At 64.9% G+C, this 25,030-nt stretch overlaps 1 protein-coding gene across 1 annotated transcript; it reads right to left on the minus strand.

Annotated features, from left to right (window-relative positions):
• Nucleotides 1-1,884: 1,884 nt before the first annotated feature.
• EPPK1 (epiplakin 1) lies at nucleotides 1,885-22,358 on the minus strand. The gene is made up of 2 exons (XM_070481854.1): nucleotides 22,178-22,358; nucleotides 1,885-16,555 (listed from the first exon to the last, which is right to left on the minus strand). The coding sequence occupies exon 2, from the start codon at nucleotides 16,500-16,502 to the stop codon at nucleotides 3,003-3,005; it is 13,500 nt and encodes a 4,499-aa protein (XP_070337955.1). The 5' UTR covers nucleotides 16,503-16,555; nucleotides 22,178-22,358; the 3' UTR covers nucleotides 1,885-3,002.
• Nucleotides 22,359-25,030: the final 2,672 nt, after the last annotated feature.

Below are 25,030 nucleotides of genomic sequence, written 5' to 3' on the forward strand. Positions count from 1 at the left end.
TCTAAGGCCCCGCCTGGTCCCGGGCCCAAGCTTCCCCCGGCAGCGGTCGCTCTGGGCAGCGGGGAGAGGAGGTCCAGGGACCAGCCTGAGCCGAGGGACCTGGCCCCAAGCGTTTTGGCGCCGGCCTGGCGCCGGGTCCGTCGGGGCCTCTCTGGGCGCGCGGCGGCCTGTGCTGACCCGGCCATGGGACTCGGGGAACCGCCCCTGCCCGACTCTTGGAGCCCCGCGTTCTTCCCGCACCGCTTCCCCACCATGCTCCTGCGACACACACATCCCCAAACCTGGCCCCGGACCGCGATTCCGTCTCTGGGCTTCCGCCCTACGGTGATCCCAGCGTGGAGTGGGGCCTGGGGCAGCGCGCTTCGCCCAGGGGTGCTCCCGAGGGCCTGAGGGAAGGCCTGGGACGGGCACCTGCGAGGTCCGCTCTCCTGGCGTGTCCCCCCTCCCCCAAAGGAACACGTGGGAGGTTCACTGAAGGTGACGGAAAAATACACAAGCAGGCTGACTGGTTGACTTGAATTCATGACCACAAACCTCCCAAGGGCGCACAGTTCTGTTCCCTTTCACGTCCACATGCTCACCCGGGATGGCGATTTCTTCTCTCCTCTTTCTGCTGTTAGCCCCCCTGGAAAGTGGAGCCATCGGGAGGGAGCCACACCCCCACTCACATGCAGCCCCCTATGCCTCCGGGAGGCCCCCCTCACCACACCCTCCAGCCACATCAGCAAGACATGCTCTAGAATTCTTGTCTAAAGTCCTCCTCTACCCCCCAACCCCCACCACCTGCCCGGGGTCTCCTCCCCCTCACATCTGCTGATCTCTCACCCCTGCTTTACTTTCTCTAGAGAGAAAAGCAGCAGTGGACACAGGCGCCTGCCTCCTCCCCAACTTAAACCCTGTGAAACTGAATAAAGGAAGCCTTATTTAAAATGGAAGTGGGAGGCCACGAGGGGGAGCTCTCACCCCTCCCACCCCTCAATGGCAGACCCCAGCAGGAAGGAGTGTACCCTGCTTTTTCCAACAGGAAGAAGCCTACGTTACTACCCCAGTGGCAGGGAGACTTTCTCCTTGCCCAGCAACAGCCCAGCCAATGGAAAACGCCACAGCGCAGCCAGCCAGGAGCCATCACAACCCCAGACTGCTGCCCTCCTCCAGTGGACTTTTGCTCACCAGCACCTTCCAGCTCCCTCCTTTTTCTTGATAAAGCAATGGTCCTCTCCTGTGTTTGCCAGACTGGCCCATGATTTTACCAAAGACTGCCTGTCCTGAACTGCAATTCTTTGTTATTTCTGAATAAACCCATTTTGCGGGTAAAACAACTGGCTATTTTATTTTTAAGGTTGACACCTCCAACCCTGAACTCCCACTCCTCCATCTCCGTCCAGAGGCCTTCAGCCCCACTGCTTTCTCAGAGTAGCTCAGGACACCTCTATTTTTCCCAGCCTTTGGCATAGCTGCATCTGACCCCTTTCACCATTTCCACTGCTGCCGTCATTTTACAGCCAGCATTGCTCATGGGAACCAGTGCAGCAGCCTGCTCCCCATGCTCGGAGCTGCTACCCAGCACTAGGCGATCCTGTGAAAGTGTCACTCACCTGCTCAGAACTCTGTGTAATAAACGGGGGACCAGTGAGGCCTGGCCCTCTGTCACCTGCCCTGACTAGACTCTTCATTTAATGACTGAAGTTCTAGGCTCTTCCAGGAGCCTTTGAGCATGATTTAACTGCAGCACATGCAGACTATTCCAAGATACGGCTCTACGTCACCCCGGATTTTCAATACCTATTTTTCTTGTTTAATCTCCTGTACCTATGATGAGGATATACAGTTTTGTTGATGAACCATCAAAAATCTGAAATCAGACAAGAGAGCTTTGTTTCTACATAAACATTTCTTTGTAAATTATAAAAGCCATAGCTCCAAAAACGGGAAGATCTGCACCAAAGAGACAGAATCAGCCTGTGCCTTCGGTGAGCACAGCAGTGGGATGCACAGCCACCCAATTGGACCCCAAATTGAGAGCCATAAGCCAGTGAACTATAGATACGAATTGAGAGGAAATGAGTTAGTCTACAAACAGGAGAATTACTCTGTAATTGAAAGGAATACATTTAATAAAAATATGAATGCAACATATTGATGTATACACTTAAGGAAGATATTCCGAGGACCAACAGAGTTCTTCATTCTAAATTGTCAACTTTAAAATAAAATACCCAGTTATTATACTAGCAAAATGACTTTATTTGAAAATAGCAAAAGAATTACAATTCAGGACATGCAAACATTGGTGAACCACAGGCAAATCCACAGAACAAAACAGGGGAGCTTGTTTTTATAGAGAAAAAGGGAGAATGGGGACGAGTTGTTCTGAAGGAAAGTCCACTGGGAGAAAGTAACAGTTCAGGGCGGCAATGGCTTCTCATTGGCTGAGCCGTGGCATTTTACCTTGCCTTAGCTTGTTGCTGGGCAAGAAGAAAATCTTCCTTCCTCTTCCTAGAGTAAAGTAGTAGGAAACATCCTGATGGGGACACAAGATTCAGTCCCTTCCTCTTTGGGGTAATCAACAGTGAGTGGTAGATATTGTGAGAATCCCAACATTAATTTTACTTGAGATTTCCATTATTAACGTTCACAAAGTGTAGCAGAGTTTATCAGGCATGCTCAGGGTCAAATTTCATGAAAAAAAAATAGATGGAAGATTCACAAGTTAGAAAACCAGGAGTTATCATGATGAAGATGAGAAAAGAGCATGCACTTCTCTGAGTGGAAATGAGTGAACATGGGAAAAAAGTAATATGGAAAAAGGAGAATGGCAGCAGATGTATGAAAGAAGTTAGTTGGACACAAGGCAAAAAAAGGTGGAAATAAGAAAATGTTGAAATATACAGTAACATATTTTGCATCTATATATGAACTACATATAATCTACATCTGTATCTATATTCTATATCTATATATATACACAAAGAGAGGACAAAGTAACACAGGCTTCATTCATCTCAAGAGAGAGAAAGAAATAAGAGGCCAGTCTCGGGGTCAACAGTGGCCCTCTGGAGCAGCTGCATGTAGGTGAGGTTCTCGTGCGTGTTGGGGTCGAAGAAGCCCTTGGTGTCGTCGCTCGGGTCCGCCAGCACGCGGTTCATCTCCTCGTCGAAGTAGCCGCGCTGGTAGGCCACCTCCACGGGCACGCGGTGGCTGTGCACGGGGTCGATGACGCCGCCCGTGGCGATCTGGGCCTCCAGCAGGCGGATGCCGTGGTCCCTCACGATGAGGTCCTTCTTCATGGCCTGGAAGAGGGAGATCTGCTCCCCGGTGTAGGGGTCGGTGTAGCCGGTGACGGCGCGCTCGGCCGACAGCAGCTTGTCCTGGATCTCGCCGCCCACCACGCCCGCGGCCACCGCCTCCTCCACGGACAGCCTCTGGTTGCCCACGGGGTCGATGACGAAGCCGGTGGCGGCCTGCGCCTCCAGCAGCACCAGGGCCGTGCCGGGCCGCAGGACGCCCTTCCACATGGCCTGGTAGATGCTCATCTTCTCCTGCCGCCCGGGCTGGTCCTTGGCGGGCACCAGCACGCCCGCGATGCAGCTCGTGCCCTCCAGGTAGCGCTTGACCGAGTCCATCTCCGTCACCTCCTGCAGGGTCTTCGTGCCCTGGGCCAGGTCCCGCAGGGTCTCGGGGCCCAGGATCCCGGACGTGCGCAGCTCGGACGCGGACACCTGGCGCCTCAGGCCCCGGAAGGACACCTTGCTCAGCCGCTCCTCCGTCTCCTCGATGAGCTGGCTGAGGGTGGCGACCAGGGCGGGCAGGGCCAGGGCGCCGGCCGCGTGCTGGGCCAGGAGCTCGTCCCGGCGGGCCTGGCCCAGGTAGGAGGAGAAGAGGACGTCCCACACGGAGACCCGCTGTCCCCGGAACTGCCCGACGCCCACCTCCATGGTGGCGGCGCGCAGGGCCTGCTCCTGGAGGCGACGGGCGGCCTCGGCGTCGGCCTCGCCGTCACGGCGCCCCGGCGGCCCCGGCTCCCCAGGCTCGCCCGGCTCTCCCGGGCCTGCGGCGGCGTCCCCGTGCGCCTGCTCGGTCCCGTGGGCCGCCTCGGCCTCCTCGATGATGGTGGTCAGCCTGCGGGTCAGCGCGGGCAAGCCCAGCGTCCCCGAGCCGAACTGGGCCAGCAGCTGCTCCCGCGTGGCGCCGCCCACGTAGCTGGACGCCAGCACGTCCCACACGGGCACCGCCGGCCCCCGCAGACGGCCCGCCTTCACCTCCATGGTGGCGGCGCGCAGCGCCCCCCGAGGGTCCGGGGGCGCCGGGCGCGGGCCCCCGTCCTCGGCCCGGGCCAGCAGCGCGGTGAGGGCGGCGCCCACCTCCTGCGCGGTCAGCGCGCCCGCCCGGTAGCTGCGCAGCAGGTCCTGCCGCCGGCTCTCGGGGACCTCCCGGTAGAAGAGGAGCTCCCAGACGGAGACGCTGTGGCCCTGGAAGACGCCCGGGCCGGGCGTGACGCGGGCGTCGCGCAGGGCGGCGCGCAGCTCCTCGCTCAGCTGGTGCACGGCGGAGCCCCGGTCGGCCAGCTGCAGCATGTAGAGCCCCGTGTCCAGGTCGCGCACGCAGCGCCGCAGCAGCTGCATGTAGGTGAGGTTCTCGTGCGTGTTGGGGTCGAAGAAGCCCTTGGTGTCGTCGCTCGGGTCCGCCAGCACGCGGTTCATCTCCTCGTCGAAGTAGCCGCGCTGGTAGGCCACCTCCACGGGCACGCGGTGGCTGTGCACGGGGTCGATGACGCCGCCCGTGGCGATCTGGGCCTCCAGCAGGCGGATGCCGTGGTCCCTCACGATGAGGTCCTTCTTCATGGCCTGGAAGAGGGAGATCTGCTCCCCGGTGTAGGGGTCGGTGTAGCCGGTGACGGCGCGCTCGGCCGACAGCAGCTTGTCCTGGATCTCGCCGCCCACCACGCCCGCGGCCACCGCCTCCTCCACGGACAGCCTCTGGTTGCCCACGGGGTCGATGACGAAGCCGGTGGCGGCCTGCGCCTCCAGCAGCACCAGGGCCGTGCCGGGCCGCAGGACGCCCTTCCACATGGCCTGGTAGATGCTCATCTTCTCCTGCCGCCCGGGCTGGTCCTTGGCGGGCACCAGCACGCCCGCGATGCAGCTCGTGCCCTCCAGGTAGCGCTTGACCGAGTCCATCTCCGTCACCTCCTGCAGGGTCTTCGTGCCCTGGGCCAGGTCCCGCAGGGTCTCGGGGCCCAGGATCCCGGACGTGCGCAGCTCGGACGCGGACACCTGGCGCCTCAGGCCCCGGAAGGACACCTTGCTCAGCCGCTCCTCCGTCTCCTCGATGAGCTGGCTGAGGGTGGCGACCAGGGCGGGCAGGGCCAGGGCGCCGGCCGCGTGCTGGGCCAGGAGCTCGTCCCGGCGGGCCTGGCCCAGGTAGGAGGAGAAGAGGACGTCCCACACGGAGACCCGCTGTCCCCGGAACTGCCCGACGCCCACCTCCATGGTGGCGGCGCGCAGGGCCTGCTCCTGGAGGCGACGGGCGGCCTCGGCGTCGGCCTCGCCGTCACGGCGCCCCGGCGGCCCCGGCTCCCCAGGCTCGCCCGGCTCTCCCGGGCCTGCGGCGGCGTCCCCGTGCGCCTGCTCGGTCCCGTGGGCCGCCTCGGCCTCCTCGATGATGGTGGTCAGCCTGCGGGTCAGCGCGGGCAAGCCCAGCGTCCCCGAGCCGAACTGGGCCAGCAGCTGCTCCCGCGTGGCGCCGCCCACGTAGCTGGACGCCAGCACGTCCCACACGGGCACCGCCGGCCCCCGCAGACGGCCCGCCTTCACCTCCATGGTGGCGGCGCGCAGCGCCCCCCGAGGGTCCGGGGGCGCCGGGCGCGGGCCCCCGTCCTCGGCCCGGGCCAGCAGCGCGGTGAGGGCGGCGCCCACCTCCTGCGCGGTCAGCGCGCCCGCCCGGTAGCTGCGCAGCAGGTCCTGCCGCCGGCTCTCGGGGACCTCCCGGTAGAAGAGGAGCTCCCAGACGGAGACGCTGTGGCCCTGGAAGACGCCCGGGCCGGGCGTGACGCGGGCGTCGCGCAGGGCGGCGCGCAGCTCCTCGCTCAGCTGGTGCACGGCGGAGCCCCGGTCGGCCAGCTGCAGCATGTAGAGCCCCGTGTCCGGGTCGCGCACGCAGCGCCGCAGCAGCTGCATGTAGGTGAGGTTCTCGTGCGTGTTGGGGTCGAAGAAGCCCTTGGTGTCGTCGCTCGGGTCCGCCAGCACGCGGTTCATCTCCTCGTCGAAGTAGCCGCGCTGGTAGGCCACCTCCACGGGCACGCGGTGGCTGTGCACGGGGTCGATGACGCCGCCCGTGGCGATCTGGGCCTCCAGCAGGCGGATGCCGTGGTCCCTCACGATGAGGTCCTTCTTCATGGCCTGGAAGAGGGAGATCTGCTCCCCGGTGTAGGGGTCGGTGTAGCCGGTGACGGCGCGCTCGGCCGACAGCAGCTTGTCCTGGATCTCGCCGCCCACCACGCCCGCGGCCACCGCCTCCTCCACGGACAGCCTCTGGTTGCCCACGGGGTCGATGACGAAGCCGGTGGCGGCCTGCGCCTCCAGCAGCACCAGGGCCGTGCCGGGCCGCAGGACGCCCTTCCACATGGCCTGGTAGATGCTCATCTTCTCCTGCCGCCCGGGCTGGTCCTTGGCGGGCACCAGCACGCCCGCGATGCAGCTCGTGCCCTCCAGGTAGCGCTTGACCGAGTCCATCTCCGTCACCTCCTGCAGGGTCTTCGTGCCCTGGGCCAGGTCCCGCAGGGTCTCGGGGCCCAGGATCCCGGACGTGCGCAGCTCGGACGCGGACACCTGGCGCCTCAGGCCCCGGAAGGACACCTTGCTCAGCCGCTCCTCCGTCTCCTCGATGAGCTGGCTGAGGGTGGCGACCAGGGCGGGCAGGGCCAGGGCGCCGGCCGCGTGCTGGGCCAGGAGCTCGTCCCGGCGGGCCTGGCCCAGGTAGGAGGAGAAGAGGACGTCCCACACGGAGACCCGCTGTCCCCGGAACTGCCCGACGCCCACCTCCATGGTGGCGGCGCGCAGGGCCTGCTCCTGGAGGCGACGGGCGGCCTCGGCGTCGGCCTCGCCGTCACGGCGCCCCGGCGGCCCCGGCTCCCCAGGCTCGCCCGGCTCTCCCGGGCCTGCGGCGGCGTCCCCGTGCGCCTGCTCGGTCCCGTGGGCCGCCTCGGCCTCCTCGATGATGGTGGTCAGCCTGCGGGTCAGCGCGGGCAAGCCCAGCGTCCCCGAGCCGAACTGGGCCAGCAGCTGCTCCCGCGTGGCGCCGCCCACGTAGCTGGACGCCAGCACGTCCCACACGGGCACCGCCGGCCCCCGCAGACGGCCCGCCTTCACCTCCATGGTGGCGGCGCGCAGCGCCCCCCGAGGGTCCGGGGGCGCCGGGCGCGGGCCCCCGTCCTCGGCCCGGGCCAGCAGCGCGGTGAGGGCGGCGCCCACCTCCTGCGCGGTCAGCGCGCCCGCCCGGTAGCTGCGCAGCAGGTCCTGCCGCCGGCTCTCGGGGACCTCCCGGTAGAAGAGGAGCTCCCAGACGGAGACGCTGTGGCCCTGGAAGACGCCCGGGCCGGGCGTGACGCGGGCGTCGCGCAGGGCGGCGCGCAGCTCCTCGCTCAGCTGGTGCACGGCGGAGCCCCGGTCGGCCAGCTGCAGCATGTAGAGCCCCGTGTCCGGGTCGCGCACGCAGCGCCGCAGCAGCTGCATGTAGGTGAGGTTCTCGTGCGTGTTGGGGTCGAAGAAGCCCTTGGTGTCGTCGCTCGGGTCCGCCAGCACGCGGTTCATCTCCTCGTCGAAGTAGCCGCGCTGGTAGGCCACCTCCACGGGCACGCGGTGGCTGTGCACGGGGTCGATGACGCCGCCCGTGGCGATCTGGGCCTCCAGCAGGCGGATGCCGTGGTCCCTCACGATGAGGTCCTTCTTCATGGCCTGGAAGAGGGAGATCTGCTCCCCGGTGTAGGGGTCGGTGTAGCCGGTGACGGCGCGCTCGGCCGACAGCAGCTTGTCCTGGATCTCGCCGCCCACCACGCCCGCGGCCACCGCCTCCTCCACGGACAGCCTCTGGTTGCCCACGGGGTCGATGACGAAGCCGGTGGCGGCCTGCGCCTCCAGCAGCACCAGGGCCGTGCCGGGCCGCAGGACGCCCTTCCACATGGCCTGGTAGATGCTCATCTTCTCCTGCCGCCCGGGCTGGTCCTTGGCGGGCACCAGCACGCCCGCGATGCAGCTCGTGCCCTCCAGGTAGCGCTTGACCGAGTCCATCTCCGTCACCTCCTGCAGGGTCTTCGTGCCCTGGGCCAGGTCCCGCAGGGTCTCGGGGCCCAGGATCCCGGACGTGCGCAGCTCGGACGCGGACACCTGGCGCCTCAGGCCCCGGAAGGACACCTTGCTCAGCCGCTCCTCCGTCTCCTCGATGAGCTGGCTGAGGGTGGCGACCAGGGCGGGCAGGGCCAGGGCGCCGGCCGCGTGCTGGGCCAGGAGCTCGTCCCGGCGGGCCTGGCCCAGGTAGGAGGAGAAGAGGACGTCCCACACGGAGACCCGCTGTCCCCGGAACTGCCCGACGCCCACCTCCATGGTGGCGGCGCGCAGGGCCTGCTCCTGGAGGCGACGGGCGGCCTCGGCGTCGGCCTCGCCGTCACGGCGCCCCGGCGGCCCCGGCTCCCCAGGCTCGCCCGGCTCTCCCGGGCCTGCGGCGGCGTCCCCGTGCGCCTGCTCGGTCCCGTGGGCCGCCTCGGCCTCCTCGATGATGGTGGTCAGCCTGCGGGTCAGCGCGGGCAAGCCCAGCGTCCCCGAGCCGAACTGGGCCAGCAGCTGCTCCCGCGTGGCGCCGCCCACGTAGCTGGACGCCAGCACGTCCCACACGGGCACCGCCGGCCCCCGCAGACGGCCCGCCTTCACCTCCATGGTGGCGGCGCGCAGCGCCCCCCGAGGGTCCGGGGGCGCCGGGCGCGGGCCCCCGTCCTCGGCCCGGGCCAGCAGCGCGGTGAGGGCGGCGCCCACCTCCTGCGCGGTCAGCGCGCCCGCCCGGTAGCTGCGCAGCAGGTCCTGCCGCCGGCTCTCGGGGACCTCCCGGTAGAAGAGGAGCTCCCAGACGGAGACGCTGTGGCCCTGGAAGACGCCCGGGCCGGGCGTGACGCGGGCGTCGCGCAGGGCGGCGCGCAGCTCCTCGCTCAGCTGGTGCACGGCGGAGCCCCGGTCGGCCAGCTGCAGCATGTAGAGCCCCGTGTCCGGGTCGCGCACGCAGCGCCGCAGCAGCTGCATGTAGGTGAGGTTCTCGTGCGTGTTGGGGTCGAAGAAGCCCTTGGTGTCGTCGCTCGGGTCCGCCAGCACGCGGTTCATCTCCTCGTCGAAGTAGCCGCGCTGGTAGGCCACCTCCACGGGCACGCGGTGGCTGTGCACGGGGTCGATGACGCCGCCCGTGGCGATCTGGGCCTCCAGCAGGCGGATGCCGTGGTCCCTCACGATGAGGTCCTTCTTCATGGCCTGGAAGAGGGAGATCTGCTCCCCGGTGTAGGGGTCGGTGTAGCCGGTGACGGCGCGCTCGGCCGACAGCAGCTTGTCCTGGATCTCGCCGCCCACCACGCCCGCGGCCACCGCCTCCTCCACGGACAGCCTCTGGTTGCCCACGGGGTCGATGACGAAGCCGGTGGCGGCCTGCGCCTCCAGCAGCACCAGGGCCGTGCCGGGCCGCAGGACGCCCTTCCACATGGCCTGGTAGATGCTCATCTTCTCCTGCCGCCCGGGCTGGTCCTTGGCGGGCACCAGCACGCCCGCGATGCAGCCAGTCCCCTCCAGGTAGCGCTTTACTGCTTCATTTTCCTCGATGTCTTCCACTCTGCCTCCTCCTTTCTCCAGTTCCTCCAGCGTCTCCTTGCTGATGATTGCCGACCGGTAGAGCTCGGCGGCTGTGATTTGTCCTCTGATCCCTCTGAACCATAGTTGTTTATTGCTCTTTTCCTTTTCGTCAATGATTTCAAATATAATTTTGACTACTTTTTCTAGTGCATGTGTTGTATCTCTTTTGTATTGACTTACTAACTCGAGTTTCTTCTCCTCTGTCACATATTCTGAGTTCAGCAGCTCCCACACTGATGGCGTCTGGCCCTTGTACCTTCCTACTGTGACCTCCACCCGCTTGGCCTCCAGGGCACTCCTTGTTGCCTCATCGATGTACTCCACGTCCTTTCTGTCTGTGAGCACCGGGAACAGAGCCCAGCCCGCCCCCTCTTCCTGGCGGCTCCTTTCCTGCAGCTCCTGATATGTCACCTTCTCTTGAGTGTTGGGATCCACAAACCTTTTATTCATGTGCTTCTGATCTGAAACGAGAGGGTACATGTCCTGGTGCAGACAGCCTCGTTTGTAGGCTGTGTCCAGCGGGAGCCGGTGGTGGTGCAGCGGGTCGATGACGCCCCCCGTGGCTACCTGCACCTCCAGCAGTCTGAGAGCCTCCTCCTGTTTCACTAACTTCCTTTTCATGGCCTGGAACAGCGAGATCGTGTCTCCCGTGGCTGGGTCCACGTAGCCTTTGGCGGCCTTCTCGGCATTCAGAAGCCTTTCCTGCAACTCTTTCCCCACCAGGCCGGCCACCACGGCCTCATCCACAGACAGCCTCTGGTGGCTGAGGGGGTCCAGCATGAACCCTGTGGCCGCCTGTGCCTCCAGCAGCTGAGTTGCAAACCCCACAGGGATGAGTCCTCTCCTGCTGGCCTCATAGAAGCTCATCACCTCCTGGGTGGCAGGTGCCGTCACCCCTGCAATGCAGCCACTGCCTTCCAGATAGGTCTTCACGTGTTCTAGCCAGCTGAGGTCCTGCCCCCCACCTTGCCTCCTGTGCAGGGTGTCCAGGGTCTTTTTATCAATGATTCCAGAATTGAATAGCTCTGCAGCTGTCACCTCCCCACCAATGGCTGCCACCTTGATGACTTGGTTTTGCTTTTCTGTTTCTTCGATTGTCGTGGTAAGGACCTCCAACAACTTCTCCAGGCTCAATTTTTGGGCTCTGTACTCCTGGACAAGCTCTCGCTTCCTTTCCTCTGTGAAATACTGGGAGGACAGCAGGTCCCAGAAGGAGACCATCTGATTAGCAAACTTTCCCACATGCATCGTCGTAGTTTTGGATTGCAGAACTTGCCTTGTGGCTTCATCAACATACATGTAGGTTTCTCCTTTTTTAACAATTTGCAGCATGTAGAGCCCCGTGTCAGGGTCGCGCACGCAGCGCTCCAGCAGCTGCAGGTAGGTGAGGTTCTCGTGCGTGTTGGGGTCGAAGAAGCCCTTGGTGTCGTCGCTCGGGTCCGCCAGCACGCGGTTCATCTCCTCGTCGAAGTAGCCGCGCTGGTAGGCCACCTCCACGGGCACGCGGTGGCTGTGCACGGGGTCGATGATGCCGCCCGTGGCGATCTGGGCCTCCAGCAGGCGGATGCCGTGGTCCCTCACGATGAGGTCCTTCTTCATGGCCTGGAAGAGGGAGATCTGCTCCCCGGTGTAGGGGTCGGTGTAGCCGGTGACGGCGCGCTCGGCCGACAGCAGCTTCTGGTAGGTTTCCCGGCCAAACATCCCGGCTGCAAAGGCCTCCTCCACGGTCAGCTTCTGGTTTTCCACGGGGTCAATGAGGAAGCCAGTGGCCGCCTGGGCCTCCAGCAGTACCAGGGCTGTGCCCGGCCGCAGGACGTGCCTCCTCAGGGCCTCCGAGATGCTCATCCTTTCCTTTGTGCCCTGGACAAGGACCCCGGCGATGAAGTTGCCTCCTTCCAAGAACTGCCTCACGCTGTCCATCTCTGTCACCTCTTGCACAGTCTTCCTCCCCTGATTCAGCTCGTCCAGTGTCTTCTTGTCGATCAGCTGGGACCTGAACAGGTCGCTGGCCGACACCTGCTTCCGGAGACCTCTGAAGGCAGCCCTTGAAGGCTGCCTTTCTGAGGCCTCAACCAGGGCAGTGACCGCGCTGACCACCTGCCGCAGGGCTGTGGCCCTCCCAGACTGGCAGAGCACTGCCAGCTCCCGCCGTTTTTGGATGCTGACGTACTCTGAGTGCAGCAGGTCCCAGAGCGACACGCTGAGGCCCTTGAACCTTCCCGTGCTGACGGGCACCTTCATGGCCCTCAGGGCCACCGCTGTGTGGTTGTCCACCTCGAGCGCCACGTCCTCGGGAAGTGGCAGCAGCCACAGGCCGGTGTCGGCATCCAGGACACAGCGCTCCTTGAGCTGCTGGTATGACACCCTGTCCCGCGTGCTTGGGTCGAAGAAGAACTTGCTGTCCTCGTCTGTCGTGGTCAGCGCCTGGCATGTCGGCTCGTCCAGGAGGCCAAGTCTGCAGGCTGCCACCTGGGGCAGGTGCACCCCGTGGACGGGGTCCACCACACCCCCTGTGGCCAGCTGCGCCTGCAGAAGGGGGAAGCCCTCACTCTGGGGCATGAGCCCCTTCTCCATGGCCTGCCACAGTGAGAGGGTGCCCCCCGAGTAGGGGTCCGTGTACCCAGCCACTGCTGCCTCAGCCTGCCGCAGCTGCTCACCCAGTGCCCCATCCACCAGGCCAGCCTGGACTGCACCTTCCACTGACAGTCTCTGGTTGGTCAGAGGGTCCACAAGGGAGCCAGACGCCACCTGGGCCTCCAGCAGTCTCCGCCCCAGGCCCACAGGCAGGAGGCCGTCCCTCATGGCCTGGGCGATGCTTGCCTTGGCACCTGAGGGCTGCAGTAGGACGCCCGCCACACAGCCCGTGCCCCACAGGCAGGCCTTCACCTCAGGCTGCTCAGCGACCTCAGCAGGTGACCGTGCACCCTGAGCCAGTGCCAACAGGGCCTCCTGGGTGATGACGCCAGCATCCAGCAGCCAGACAGCAGGGATCTCGCCCCGAGGGCCAGGCAGCGTGACGCGGGCCTGCGCCAGGAGCTCTGCCTCCTGCACCCACCTCCTCACGGCTGCCTGCAGCTGCTGCAAGGTGGTCTTCCCCACCCTAAAGTCCTCCAAAAAGCCCCTCCGCTGCTCCTCGGTGAAGTGGCAGGAGTCCAGCAGCTCCCAGAGGGACGTGCCATCTTTAGCCCCCTCTGTGGCCTGCAGGGTCTCCCGCATCTGCTCGTCTGTGGGAACAGTGGGAGCACTTTCTGGCAGGGGCAGGAGGCGAAGGCCAGAGGCCTCGTCCCTCAGACACTGCTCCAGAAGCCCAGCGTAGCTGGTGTGTCCCCGGCCGTCTGGCGTGGGGAAGGTCTCAGAGGAGCTGGACAAGGCCATCTCCATGTCCTGGTCGATGCAGCCACGCTGGGTGGCCACGGACATGGGGAGGTGGTAGTGGCCGGTGGGGTCAATCACTCCTCCTGTGGCCACCTGGGCCTCCAGGAAGCGGGTAGCCTGCTCCACAGGGACAAGGCCCTTCTTCATGGCCTGGAACAGGGACACTCGCTTCCCAGAGAAGGGGTCTCTGAAGCCGGTGACGGCATCCTCGGCCTGTCTCAGCCTGCCATACAGCTCCGGCCCCACCAGCTCCCTGCACACGGCCTCATCCACCGACAGGGTCTCCAGACTGTGGGGGTCAATAATGGCTCCAGTGGCTGCCTGGGCCTCCAGCAGGGCCAGGGCCACTCCTGGCCCCAGCAGTTTCTGCTGCATGGCCTGGTAGAGACCGAGCCGCTGGTTGGAGGGCTGTAACAGCACGCCACCCACGGAGCCGGAGCCACGCAAGTACCTGTGGACACCGTCCATGTGGAGGAGATCCTCGGGGCTGACTGCCCCCACTAGCACCCGGTCCAGGAGCTCTTGGTCAATGATGTGGGCCTCCAGGAGCTGGTAGGCGGTAACCCGGCCCCGCAGCGCAGGCAGGGTGATGTCCGCCCACCTCCCCATCTCTCTCTCCAGCAGCTGTGCAACCTGCTCCAGTGAGACCTTGCGCAGCCGGTAGTCTCGCAGGAGCTGCCTCCTCCGGTCCTCACTGAAGCGTTCCGAGTTGATCAGCTCCCACGCAGAGACCCTCTGCCCCTGGAACCGCCCATACTTCACTGACAGCAACAGGCTCTGGAAGGCCTGCCGGGTGGCGCCGTCCACCAGTTGGGGCTTTGTGCTGCTGAGCCGCAGCAGGAAGAGCCCTGAGTCGGGGTCATGCATGCAGCGCTCCAGCAGCTGCATGTAGGTGAGGTTCTCGTGTGTGTTGGGGTCGAAGAAGCCCTTGGTGTCGTCGCTCGGGTCCGCCAGGATCAAGTTCAACGTCTGGTCGAAGTAGCCGCGCTGGTAGGCGACCTCCACGGGCACGCGGTGGCTGTGCACGGGGTCGATGACGCCGCCCGTGGCGATCTGGGCCTCCAGCAGGCGGATGCCGTGGTCCCTCACGATGAGGTCCTTCTTCATGGCCTGGAAGAGGGAGATCTGCTCCCCGGTGTAGGGGTCGGTGTAGCCGGTGACGGCGCGCTCGGCTGACAGCAGCTTGGTGAACACATCGGGCCCAATGACACCGGCCCTTAGTGCCTCTTCCACGGAGTATCTCTTGTTTTCTTTGGGGTCGATGATGAAGCCGGTGGCTGCCTGCGCCTCCAGCAGGATGAGGGCCGTGCCGGGCCTGAGCAGCCCCTTCCTGCGAGCCTCGTAGATACTGAGCCGCTCCTGGGAGTCGGGCAGCAGCAGGCCGGCAATGCAGCCAGTGCCCTGCAAGTACCTCTGCACCGAGTCCAGGCTGCCCACATCCTGGGCTGTGGTCTGTCCTCGTTCCAGCTGCTCATAGACGTGTTTGTCGATGATCTCTGCGCTCAGTAGCTCTCCCGGTGTCACGGCGACCCTCAGCCCAGCAAAGGTGGTTCTGGCAGTGGCTGCAGCCTGCTCAAGGGTGGCCCTCAGTGTAGCTGCCAGCTCGTCCACCGAGAGGGTCCCTTCCTTGTGCTGCTGGGCCAGCGTCGCCCTCTGCTCCACAGGGACTGCCTCAGAGAAGAGCAGGTCCCAGAGTGACACGAGCCGGCCCTGGAACTTGCCCGTGGAGACGGTGGTCGTGGCCGCACTCAAGGCCTGTCGCGTGCTGTGCTCGATGAATGGGGGTCCCTGGGGCTCCTCTCTGAGGGCTCCCACTGAGAGGGGCAGGAAGGCCAGCCCCGTCTCTGGGTCGGTGACACAGCGGGCCAGCAGCTGCCCGTAGCTGAGACTCTCCTGTGTGCTGGGGTCCAAGAAGCCAGCAGCCTGCGAGAGACATTGTTGAGTCTCTTCGTCCAGGCAGCCGAAGCGCAGGGCGGCCTCCAGGGGCAGCCGGAGCCTGTGGGTCGGACGCACTAGCCCACCTGTGGCCAGCTGGGCATCCAGGAGCCGCAGCGCCAGAGGCCTGTCCACCAGCTCCTTCTTCATGGCCTGGAAGAGGGGGATGCGGGTGCCACTAAAGGGATCATGGTACCCCATCACTGCCTGCTCTGCCACCAGGAGCTGCCTGTGGAGCTCTGGGCCGACCAGGCCTGCCCTGACTGCCTCATCTACCAACAGCTGCCGGCCAGAGGCTGGGTCCACCAGCGTGCAGGTGGCAGCCTGGGCCTCCAGGAATGGAAGCGCGGCCCCCATTGGGAGCAGGTGCTCAGTGACGGCCTGGAAGAAGCTCTTCTTGAGGCCAGTGGGCAGCAGGACGACCCCCACCATGCTGCCGGTGCCCTGCAGGTAGCGCTGCACCTCAGCGCGTGCGCTCACGTCTGGCACCGCCAGCCTGCCCTCCCGCAGGCCCCGGGCCGTCTCCTGGTCCAGGACCCCTGCCTCCAGCAGCTCGGCCAAGCTTACTGCCCCACTCAGGGTGCAGAAAGTGGTCTTGAGGGGCAGCAGGGCCAGCCCCGTGTTGGGGGCCCGCACACACCTGCCCAGCAGCTCATGGTACGGCAGTTTCTCCAGAGTGTTGGGGTCCAGGAAGCCCAGGGCACCCGAGCCGGGCTCATGCTCTGACAGGCCACGCCATGTCTCCTGGTCCAGGAGGCCCTGCTGGCAGGCCAGCTCGGGAGCCACACGTGTGCCCTGGATGGGGTCTACCAGGCCCCCAGTGGCCAGCTGGGCCTCTAGCCAGCTCCACCCCAGTGCCCTGTCTACAACCTCCTTCCCGATGGCCTGGAAGAGGGCCAGCCTCCCACCCCCATAGGGGTCTGGATATCCAGTGACCGCACGCTCAGCAGCCAGCAGCTTCTCCTTCAGCTCCAGGCCCACCAGGCCCTGCTGCAGGGCCTCAGATACAGGGAGCAGCTGGCCCTGGGCAGGGTCCACGAGGCCCCCGGTGGCTGCCTGGGCCTCCAGCAGAGCCAGCCCAAGCCCACCAGGCAGGAGACCCTGCTTCATGGCAGTGTAGAGACTCTGGGCCTGGCCCGAGGCCTCCACATACACCCCAGCGATGCTCCTGGCCTGGGTGGACGAGGCTGCCTCAGCTGAGGGCCCCAAGGGGGTGCCAGCTCCCAGCACGGCCTTCATGGTCTTGGAGACGATGGCTGGCTTGGTGTCGTTGGTAACCAGGACATCAAGAGGAGAAGAGACGTGGCCGTTCATCGTGCCCAGCTGGTCGTGCAGAACTCTCACCCAAGGTCCACTGTGTCTGCTCCCTGCAGGGGATGGAAAAGCTCTCTTAGGGGCCCTGAGATGGCCTCTGAGAGGGAGACACGGTCAGGGGGTCAATCCTAGACCCTAGGTCTGCCTCTAGGAGCAGCTGGTCCTCCTGGGGGACAAGGATCGGCATCTACGTGGGGTCCATCCCCTACATGGGGTCCATCCCCTTGCCCCACTGGGTCCCAGGAGGGACCACATGAGCACAAGGACTCTAGGCCAGCCAGCTAGGACGTGCGGCTCTATTTCTCTTATAGGCCATCCTCTGGGCTCCATCTAAGCCCAAGATCCTCAGGCTGGCCCCCCCAGTCCTGGTGCAGGGGGCTGGGGCCCTGTGTGCTCGTGTCCCAGCTCAGCCCTGCATCCCCTGGGCTGTGGCTCCCCCCACCCTCAGCCTCAGCACCCACACCTTCCAACCAGTTGGCCCCTGCTTTGCCCCCCAAAGTGTCCACCCTCGCTCTACCATCCCTTGGGTGGTCTCCACGTGTTCAAGGACACCAGCACTCCGCCTTGTCCTTCTTCCACCTCCCCCTTTCAGGTGACCTCCTTTAAACCCTCCCCCACACCTAGGGCCAATGCTCCAGAAGCCTCTGCTCTGGCCTCCACTCCCTTGGGGCTCCCCTGGGCTGCAGCCAGATGTCCGCTCTCTGAGCCCCAAGGTCTCAGGGCACAGCCCACTGTGTTCTCCTCCACCCACCCTGCCCCCCAGGCCCTCTGGGCTATGGCTTCTCAGCACCCACACCTGGCCTGGGGGGCCTGAGAGACCAAAGACAGTGCCAGCCTGCTGGTCCTGCTGAGGGCCGTGGGCAGGGCCAGGCTCCAGTCTCCCTGCCCTGCTGGCTCAAAGCCTCAGCACCCTGCACAGCTGTCCTCTTAGCAGACAGCTGTGTGCCCCTGTTCTCTGAGCAGTGGTGACAGGTGCCTAACCTCTGACCCCTATGACACCCGCACACCAACCTCTTCCATCCAGGCCTGTCCCTTTCTGTGCTGAGTAAATTGTGTCCCCCAGAAGGGTATGTGTGTGTCCCAACCTCCAGTACCTATGACAGTGGCCTTATTTGGAAAAAGGGTCTTTGCAGATGAAATTAAGACGCGGTCACACTGGGTTAGGGAGGGCCCTAATCCAACAGGACCAGTGTCCTTATAGGAAGACAGAGAGACAGAGACAGGGAGAAGGCCGGTGAGGACGGAGGGAGACGAGTATGCAGCTACAAGCCCGGGACACCAAAGACGGCCGCCCAATGTCGCAAGCATCGATTTCAGATCCTGGCCTCTCCAACTGCGAGAGAACGAGTTTCTGCTGTTTTAAGCTGCCCAGGTTGGCATAATTGTTGGAACAGCCTCAAAACGACGGGGCCTCCCTCCCTCTTCCCCGCGAATGGGTTCACTTCTCATTTCCTGGGAACCACACCCGCGGTCCCCGCCCTGGTCCACACCCTCATTCCTGCCGGCACTGTCCGGCTGCTCAGGAGCCCGTCCATGCCTGTCCTTGCCTCCCGACCAGCACCCCAAAGCCCACTCCTCAAACTCCTGTAGCCCACGCAGGGTCTCAGGAGAAGCCTCAGCCCCCTTGTCCGCCCCTCACCCCCACTCCATGGCTCTTGCTGAGATGACCTCCAACTCCACTGCCAAACCCAACACATGCATTTCGGATCTGACGGCCCCCAACCTTCGGCTTGTGGGGCGTGGGGCCCCTTCTCTGTGGCTTTGCTCCATCTCCGTTTACTCATTAAATCGGAGAGCTCCTTGTGACTGTCCTCAGCCCCCAAAATTGGCAGCTTGAGCCCAGCCTGTCCTAGAATCCAGCACCACGTGTCCAGCTGCCTCCTGGACCCCTGTGCCCGGCCGTCTGACCAGTGCACACCCCCACAGCCACTCACGCTCCGTGACTAGCTCTCCCCAGTCCACTCGGCAGAGTCTGAACCCTGAGCCGCCCCCACTTCTCTCCCCACAGCTGGCCCCCGAGGGGTACTCCCTGACACCAGCCCAGCTCGCGTCCATATCCCTGGCCTCCACAGCACCCCTTGGCCTCACAGCTTGTGAGCACCCTCTGTGTCGCTCAAGGCCGCCCTCCCTGTGGTCCTCCAGCCCCCAGAGCAGGGTGAGGTCAGCAAGTGAACGTGGGGGATGGGAGACTGAGACCTCCAGGGAAGACCTTCTCCGTGGTCAGGGCTGTGCAGGGGGCAGCATGGCTGAGACCAGTGCAGAGTACCCTGCTGTCAGCAGAAATAAGCCAGGGCTTTGACATCACACAGACCCGGTGGGACTGCCCAGACCCCATCAGGGACTGCAGGACTCAGCCCCCCCAGGGAAGGCCTGTCCCAGGCAGGCAGACGGCTCCAACTGTGGCTCCCTTGGGAATCAGCTCACCCAAGATCACTCCCTTCTAGGCAGCACAGGCTCGGTGCTTCGACTGGACTTGGGGCATCACAGCCCATGGGGCTGCCTTCTGAGACCACATGGAGCCCACCCTCCCCGGCAAGATCCTGCTCCCTCCCTCCCCTTGCACAGATGCAGCGCCTGCGCCCTCGGAGATGCCCTGCAGCTGATCTGCTGCTCAGAATCACAGACGGTTGGTGCCAGGACCAAGCAGACACCGAGGCGGGGCTTTGGAGGGGCCCGCCGCCACCTGGCTGGCCGTGAGAGCTGGGCTCCAGGAAGCACCACGATTGCAGCTTTCCCGAGGTGAGCAGGCCAGTGAGTGGGTGTGCTCGGGGCGCAGTACCAGGCGTCTAAGATGGGGACGAGTGCACAGGATGGTGGAATAGTGGGGCGTTGCTAAGCAGTCAGCCTTTGGAAAACACCACAAAAGGCTGCAAATGACCAGCTGGACAGCAGAAGCCCATGTGGACGCCTGGGGCCTTGTGGTGACCAGTGGAGAGGCTCTGGTCCCTGCAGGGCAGGGCAGGCTGAGGTAGCTCCGTTGTACGAGGGCCTCAAAGGCACCAGCAAAGCACCAGCTCACAGGTGGCCCCATTCCCCAGGAGGGGTTACTGCCCCAAAAACGTCCTGTCCCAGCAGGTGGACCACAGGGTCCAGGAACCAAGGGGTGGGAGCAGGTGTGATCTCCTACTGTCCCCCCAGTGACCCACTGGGAGTTTGGGTTCCTCGTCCCACAGGTCTGGGGTCCGTGGGTTTAGATGTCCTGGTCCCAGACGAGGACCGCTTCTGCCACAGTCCCACTGAGCTGAAGGCCACAGCTGCAACCAGGGCACTCTGGCTCCCTGTGTCCAGGACCAAGAGGCCTGAAGAGGAGTGACCTGCCCAGCAGGGGAGCTGACCTGACTACCAGGAGGAGCGGGGCCTGCAGCGGGGTGGGGGCCCATGTGGCTCCTCCTCTGCCCGGTTAGGCCAGTTCTGGCAGCAGACGAGAGCAGCGGGGGCGAGGGGAGTGGGGAGCGGGTCCTGGAAAGGAGTCCCTGAGTGCCCGGTGTGGCCCTGAGACCCGCTGCAGCGGCAGGGACTGGGGTCTGTCCTGCTGGCCTTCTCCTTCGTGTTTCCCCAGGAAGAGAGGCCCATGGGCACCCTTGGAGCAGCGTTCCAGGGCGTGGTGTGACCTCAGTGGATGCAGCGTTCTCTGACCTCCTTCTAGGAGTAGGTGAGACTGCATACAGGCCAGCTTGTCCCTCTGTCTGTCTGCTTCCTCTCTTCCCTTCCACATGGGTCGTCCTGAGGCCACTCCCTGATCCTCTGTCAGACTCTGCTGCTGGGCCCCGATCTGAACTCACACTTTGCTGCCCACCTGCACCAGTGAGCAGCGCTTTTCCTGGCTAAAGTGTGCCTGGCTCCAGGACCACCTTTACAGAGTCTGTGAGTCTGAGGGAGATGCGCAGGGCCAGCACCCAGCACTGCCCCGATCTCGGCAGGAGTGCCAGGGAACAGGGCTACTAGGGTAGTTAGAACAGTGCACCTGTCCCCTGGCAGGGGACGAGGGTGGGAGAGAAGAGGTACCTCACAGCCCAGCAAAGGGGGGAGGGGCATTCTGGGCCATGATAGGGGCAGGAGCGGCGAGGTGGGCATGGCCGTGGGTGGCTCCCTGCCTGGACGTGGGCAGCCAGCCCAGAGCCCAGACAGGCTGTGCTGCAGCAGGGAGGGGCAGCTGGACAGGAAATCCAGGGGAGCCAATACAAACTCTGCGAGCAGGAGGCTCCAGCGCCCTGCAAGGAAGGGGGCCTGAGGGACATAAGAGCAGGGAGTGGGGGGCCTAGGGCCCCATGCAGCTGCGGCTGCAGGACCACACCCCATTCAGTCAGCAGTGACCTTGGGCCTGGGATGAGTCTCTGTGGGCCCTGCCCAGGCGGGACCTGAGGAAGGTCCTGGGACTGGGCGCCCTGAGTCTGTGGGGACCTTGGGAAGGCAGATGGACAGAGGGGTCTGGAGCTTGGGAGAGACAGACCAGGGCATGTGACGGGTGTCCAGGGCCTGGGGAGCAGAAGAGGGAGCAGTTTCAAGGGTGGGAGACCCAGGCAAGCCCAAGGTCACAGAAGCCAAAAGATCACTGTCCCAGAGAGCTGGCCACCAACAGAAGTGGCATGGTGTGTGACCACAGAGGCTGGTGGCCTCAGGTCTGGCAGAGAGACAGCAAAAGGAATCGGAGAAGGGAGGAGGGCCCCTCCTGTGGTTTCCCTGGAGTAGCCCTATCTCAGGTGGCCCCCAGGCGACAAGTGGGGGAAAGGCAATTCCTGAGGACAGTGGGCCTCACCTGTCAGCACTTGAAGGACAGCACCCCTACTCCAGCCAGGGAAAGGGTGGGGGCAGGGAGCTGGCTGGGTGTGCACCTGAGACAGATCAGAACAAAGCCAGGTGGCCAGGCTGCCTCAGGCCCACACAGGGAGGTGGCAACCTTGGCCCATGTCCCCTGTGGGCAGCTGCCTAAGATCCCGTCCACTTGCCGGGGCAGAGATCAAGGCTGAAAGAAGTCCCCTGATGGGCTGGTAGAGTTCCAGGTCCACGGGGGGCGTTGGGGACACAATGGGCAGTGCCACTCCTGCCTCTGCTTCCCAAGGGTCTTGAGATGACCCCTGGTGGGCGTCCCTGTGCCTGCCCACCCCCCAACAGCAGGTAGCCCCTCAGTGGGTTAGCACTGGCCTCCCTCAGCCCAGCAGCAGCCAGGAACCGCGCTGGCCCGTTTGCCCGCTCAATTTGTCAGCCTAATTGCCTCGCGCAGGAGCGCCTGGGCCCACCCCAGCCGCACCTGCCCCCTGTCCTGCAGGGGGACAAGGAGGGACCTGGCCTGCAGGGCCCGCCCAGAGCGCCGCCCGTCCAGCCAGGAGCCGCGGGCGGGCGAGACCCACGCCCCGCGGGCCGCATCTCCCACGCTCAAGCCTGGAACCTCAGCCTTCCCACCCACGCCCCGGGCTCGGTGCGACTGCCGGGACGCCCCCCACCAGGGTTGGTGCGGAGGGGACCGGGCCGCAGCGCTCCGCTCCGGCCGGAGCTCAGACTGCGCGGGGTGGGGACACGGCCGAGCCGGAGCCCCGAGCTCCGGGCCACCCCGCGGGCGAGCGGCGCGCCCACCCCAGCCCAGCCCAGCCCAGCCCAACCCAGCCCAGCCCAGCGCCCGCGCAGGCGGTTCGGTTTCGTTTGGTGGCGCCCCGCCCTGGCGCGGCCGGGTATCCCACCTGCCCGCACGGCGCCCCGGGCTCTGCACGCAGTCGCTCCGCTCGCTCCACGGCCCAGGAGCAGCGGCGCCCGGATTTAAACCCGCTCAGGCCCCTCCCCGCGGCGGCCCGGCCCCTGTCTGGGGGCGGCGGCCGGGTGGGGCGCCCCGAGGCCGGGTGGGGCGAGCAGGTACTGGGAACCCGCGCGGGGCTGGTCTGACGCCCCACGCGCCCCATTTGGCCGGCCGGCGGTCTGTGAGCGCCCCTAGGCGAGGAGGGGCCCCTGAGGTGGGTGGGGCGGCTGCCGGGGAGCAAGGTCCTCTCCCTCCTACTCCTGCCCCTTCCGACCCTCCCCAGAGTCACCGCGAAGGAATGCGGGGCGGGCGCAGGGAGCAGGGAGGGGGTGCGTCCCGAGCCCGCCCGCCCGGACGGCGTTTGAATGGAGTTTGCAAGGGAAATGACGACCCTGCCGGCTCACGGGGTTTCCCGTTCCAAATTGCGACTTTATTGCCGGATTGCAGGGCCGGAGCGCTGGTGCAGGCGCGGGCCGCGCCGACCCGACCCCGCTTCCCCTGAAGTTGGCTGTCCGCAAGGCCTTGCTCACTTCCCCGGGGCCGGTTCCCTCCGCTGCTGCTTAGTTCCAGGTGGGCTGAGCCAGGGTGTCCTCAGGGGTTCCCCTCCGTATGCCCCTCTTCGGCTTTGACCTTGGAAGAGCTAGGGTCTCTGAGTCCCCAGCAGACTCCCAGTCCTGCCTGGAAAGAATGGCCAGACCTCACCCCGCCAGTCCATGTCCTCCACCTGGGCTCAGAGGAGGTCCTCATCTCAGCTGGCCACCCTAGCACCCACCTTCCAGGGCATGGGACTGCTGGAGGCGCTGGGGATGGAAGCCCAGAGCCTCTGGGCACCACCCTGGGGCCCGCCTTCTGGGGGACACAGTCCAGGACAGTAACCTCTCATAGATCTTTTGGCTAGTCCTCCCCTTGGCTGCCCAGAGACCCCGGATGGACAGAGACAGAGAAGGTACCCACCACCCTGCCAGGGCAGGGCCCAAGGCCTCTCCTCTTCTGTCCTCCAGTCTCAGCCCTGAGGGCTCAGTCTGCCCCTCTCCCAGCCCCCACCTCTGCCCAGGTCATTCTTGACCAGATACTCATCCAGGGCCACCCAGCCACCTCCGACATGCATCATGAGGGCCCCTCAGGACATTCGCACAGGCACAGGGAGTGGGGGTCCGGGCTTCCAGGGTGGAGGGTGCTGGGGTCAGTTCCCATGGCTCTGCACTCAGCCCTGCCCACCAGGCCCATGCTCACACCTGCTCCCTGGGGCTCCTGGACCCTGGGCTGGCTTCTGGCCACCTGTGCACTTGTCCCCATCCATGTCCCCCACACTGGCCATGCTGTGTGGCTGCAGCTGGCCGCTGGAGAGCCCTGACCCAACAGAGTAGCGGGCACTGGCGCGGGCACACCTCCCTGCAGAGTGTGCCAGGCCAACGGCTCCCATACCCAGTCCTGCTCAGTGGACACCAGGACACTGTCCATGACGTCCTGCTGGGAAGCATTGCCGTGCTGGCCATGGCTTGTGGCCCTGAGCTGCTTCTTCCTGTGGCCAAGCCATGGCAGGCAGCATTGCTGCCAGGCCATGACATCCAGGTGTGTGCCAGCCTCTCGCTGTGGGAAGGAGGTGTGAGGCTGGCCGGGCCTGGGTCTCTCTGATGTGCCCAGGGGTGGGCGGTGTGCCCACCTGCTCCTCACCTGAAGGTGTGGGCAGGCTGCAAGCAGCTGGCCCTGCCCCGGGTGCACCTGCTGGTCCTTGTCCCACCGGCTCCTCTTCTTGCGGCTCCAGCTAGCTCCCTGTGGTAGCCTCCAGCTCAGCTCTCTAGGACTACCACCACGCCCCGGTGGGGGGGCAAGCCTGGGCGACTGTCCTACTGTCCAGGTTCCCAGGTTGTCCTTGGTCAGGGCCCCTCAGAGCCAGCACCTCCCCTGGGTCACTTCCTCCAGTCCACTGCTTCAGCCCAGCAGCTCCCAGAGCCACAGGCAACTCCTCCAGCCCCCAGGCCTGGGCCTGTACCACCTACACAGCAGGGTGGCCTCAGGGAATTTGGGGAGGTGGGGGCTGTCAGGAGGCCAGCAAGGTGAGCCTCCTATGCCCAGTCCTGCCCACTGCTCTACCTGTCGCCACTGCTTCCTGGACCTCATGTGCTCTGCCCAAGCTGCCCACCAGGCACTCAGAGCCCCTCAGGCGCTGTGCCCAGCCCTGCAGGCCATGCCACTCACCCCAGAGCACCCCATGGGTCAGAGGGCATGGCCCAAGAGGGGGTCCCAGGGCACCCAAGAGCAGTGTTACCATGATGAGCACAGCCTGGTCCAGGAAGTCACTGTGTAGGCCACAGTTCATGGCCATAGGTCCCCCCCCCGGGTCCCTTGGGGCTCGTCCTGCCTCAGCCTGTGGGGTGATGCAAGTGGCTCCTCCACAAGGCGGCCCATGGTGAGCATCACCGTCTCCCCCAGGACGCCCGGCCTGCAGCAGAGGTGGGCAGGATGCAGGGCCGGGTGAGAATGAGGCGGGCACAGAGCAGAGCTGCAGGCTGACCTTTCCATCAGAGGGCCGGGCGCTGCGGCCCAGCAGCCCAGCGGCTCCAGCAGCAGGCCCTGGTGGCAGGTGCCCTCACAGGAGGCCCCTCCTTGCTGGGCCAGTCACTCCATGGCAAAGACACCGACAGGGGCTGTTCTCCACATGGCTCCCATGGGAACCCCTGCCATCAGAGGAGCCTCATAATGTGCCCGCCTCTAAGGGGCCCAGCTACCTCTGTCCCCCGTGGTACCCCCATATCCTGAGCCCTCCCCCCTGTGCCTGGCGCTGCTCCCGCCATCAGCA

This window comes from Equus asinus, chromosome 12, assembly GCF_041296235.1.
Source record: "Equus asinus isolate D_3611 breed Donkey chromosome 12, EquAss-T2T_v2, whole genome shotgun sequence".
Classification (NCBI taxonomy): domain Eukaryota; kingdom Metazoa; phylum Chordata; class Mammalia; order Perissodactyla; family Equidae; genus Equus; species Equus asinus.

Bases quoted from the DNA above. Each gene is read 5' to 3' on its own strand.
- EPPK1 (XM_070481854.1), bottom strand. From the start codon at position 16,502: ATGAACGGCCACGTCTCTTCTCCTCTTGATGTCCTGGTTACCAACGAC.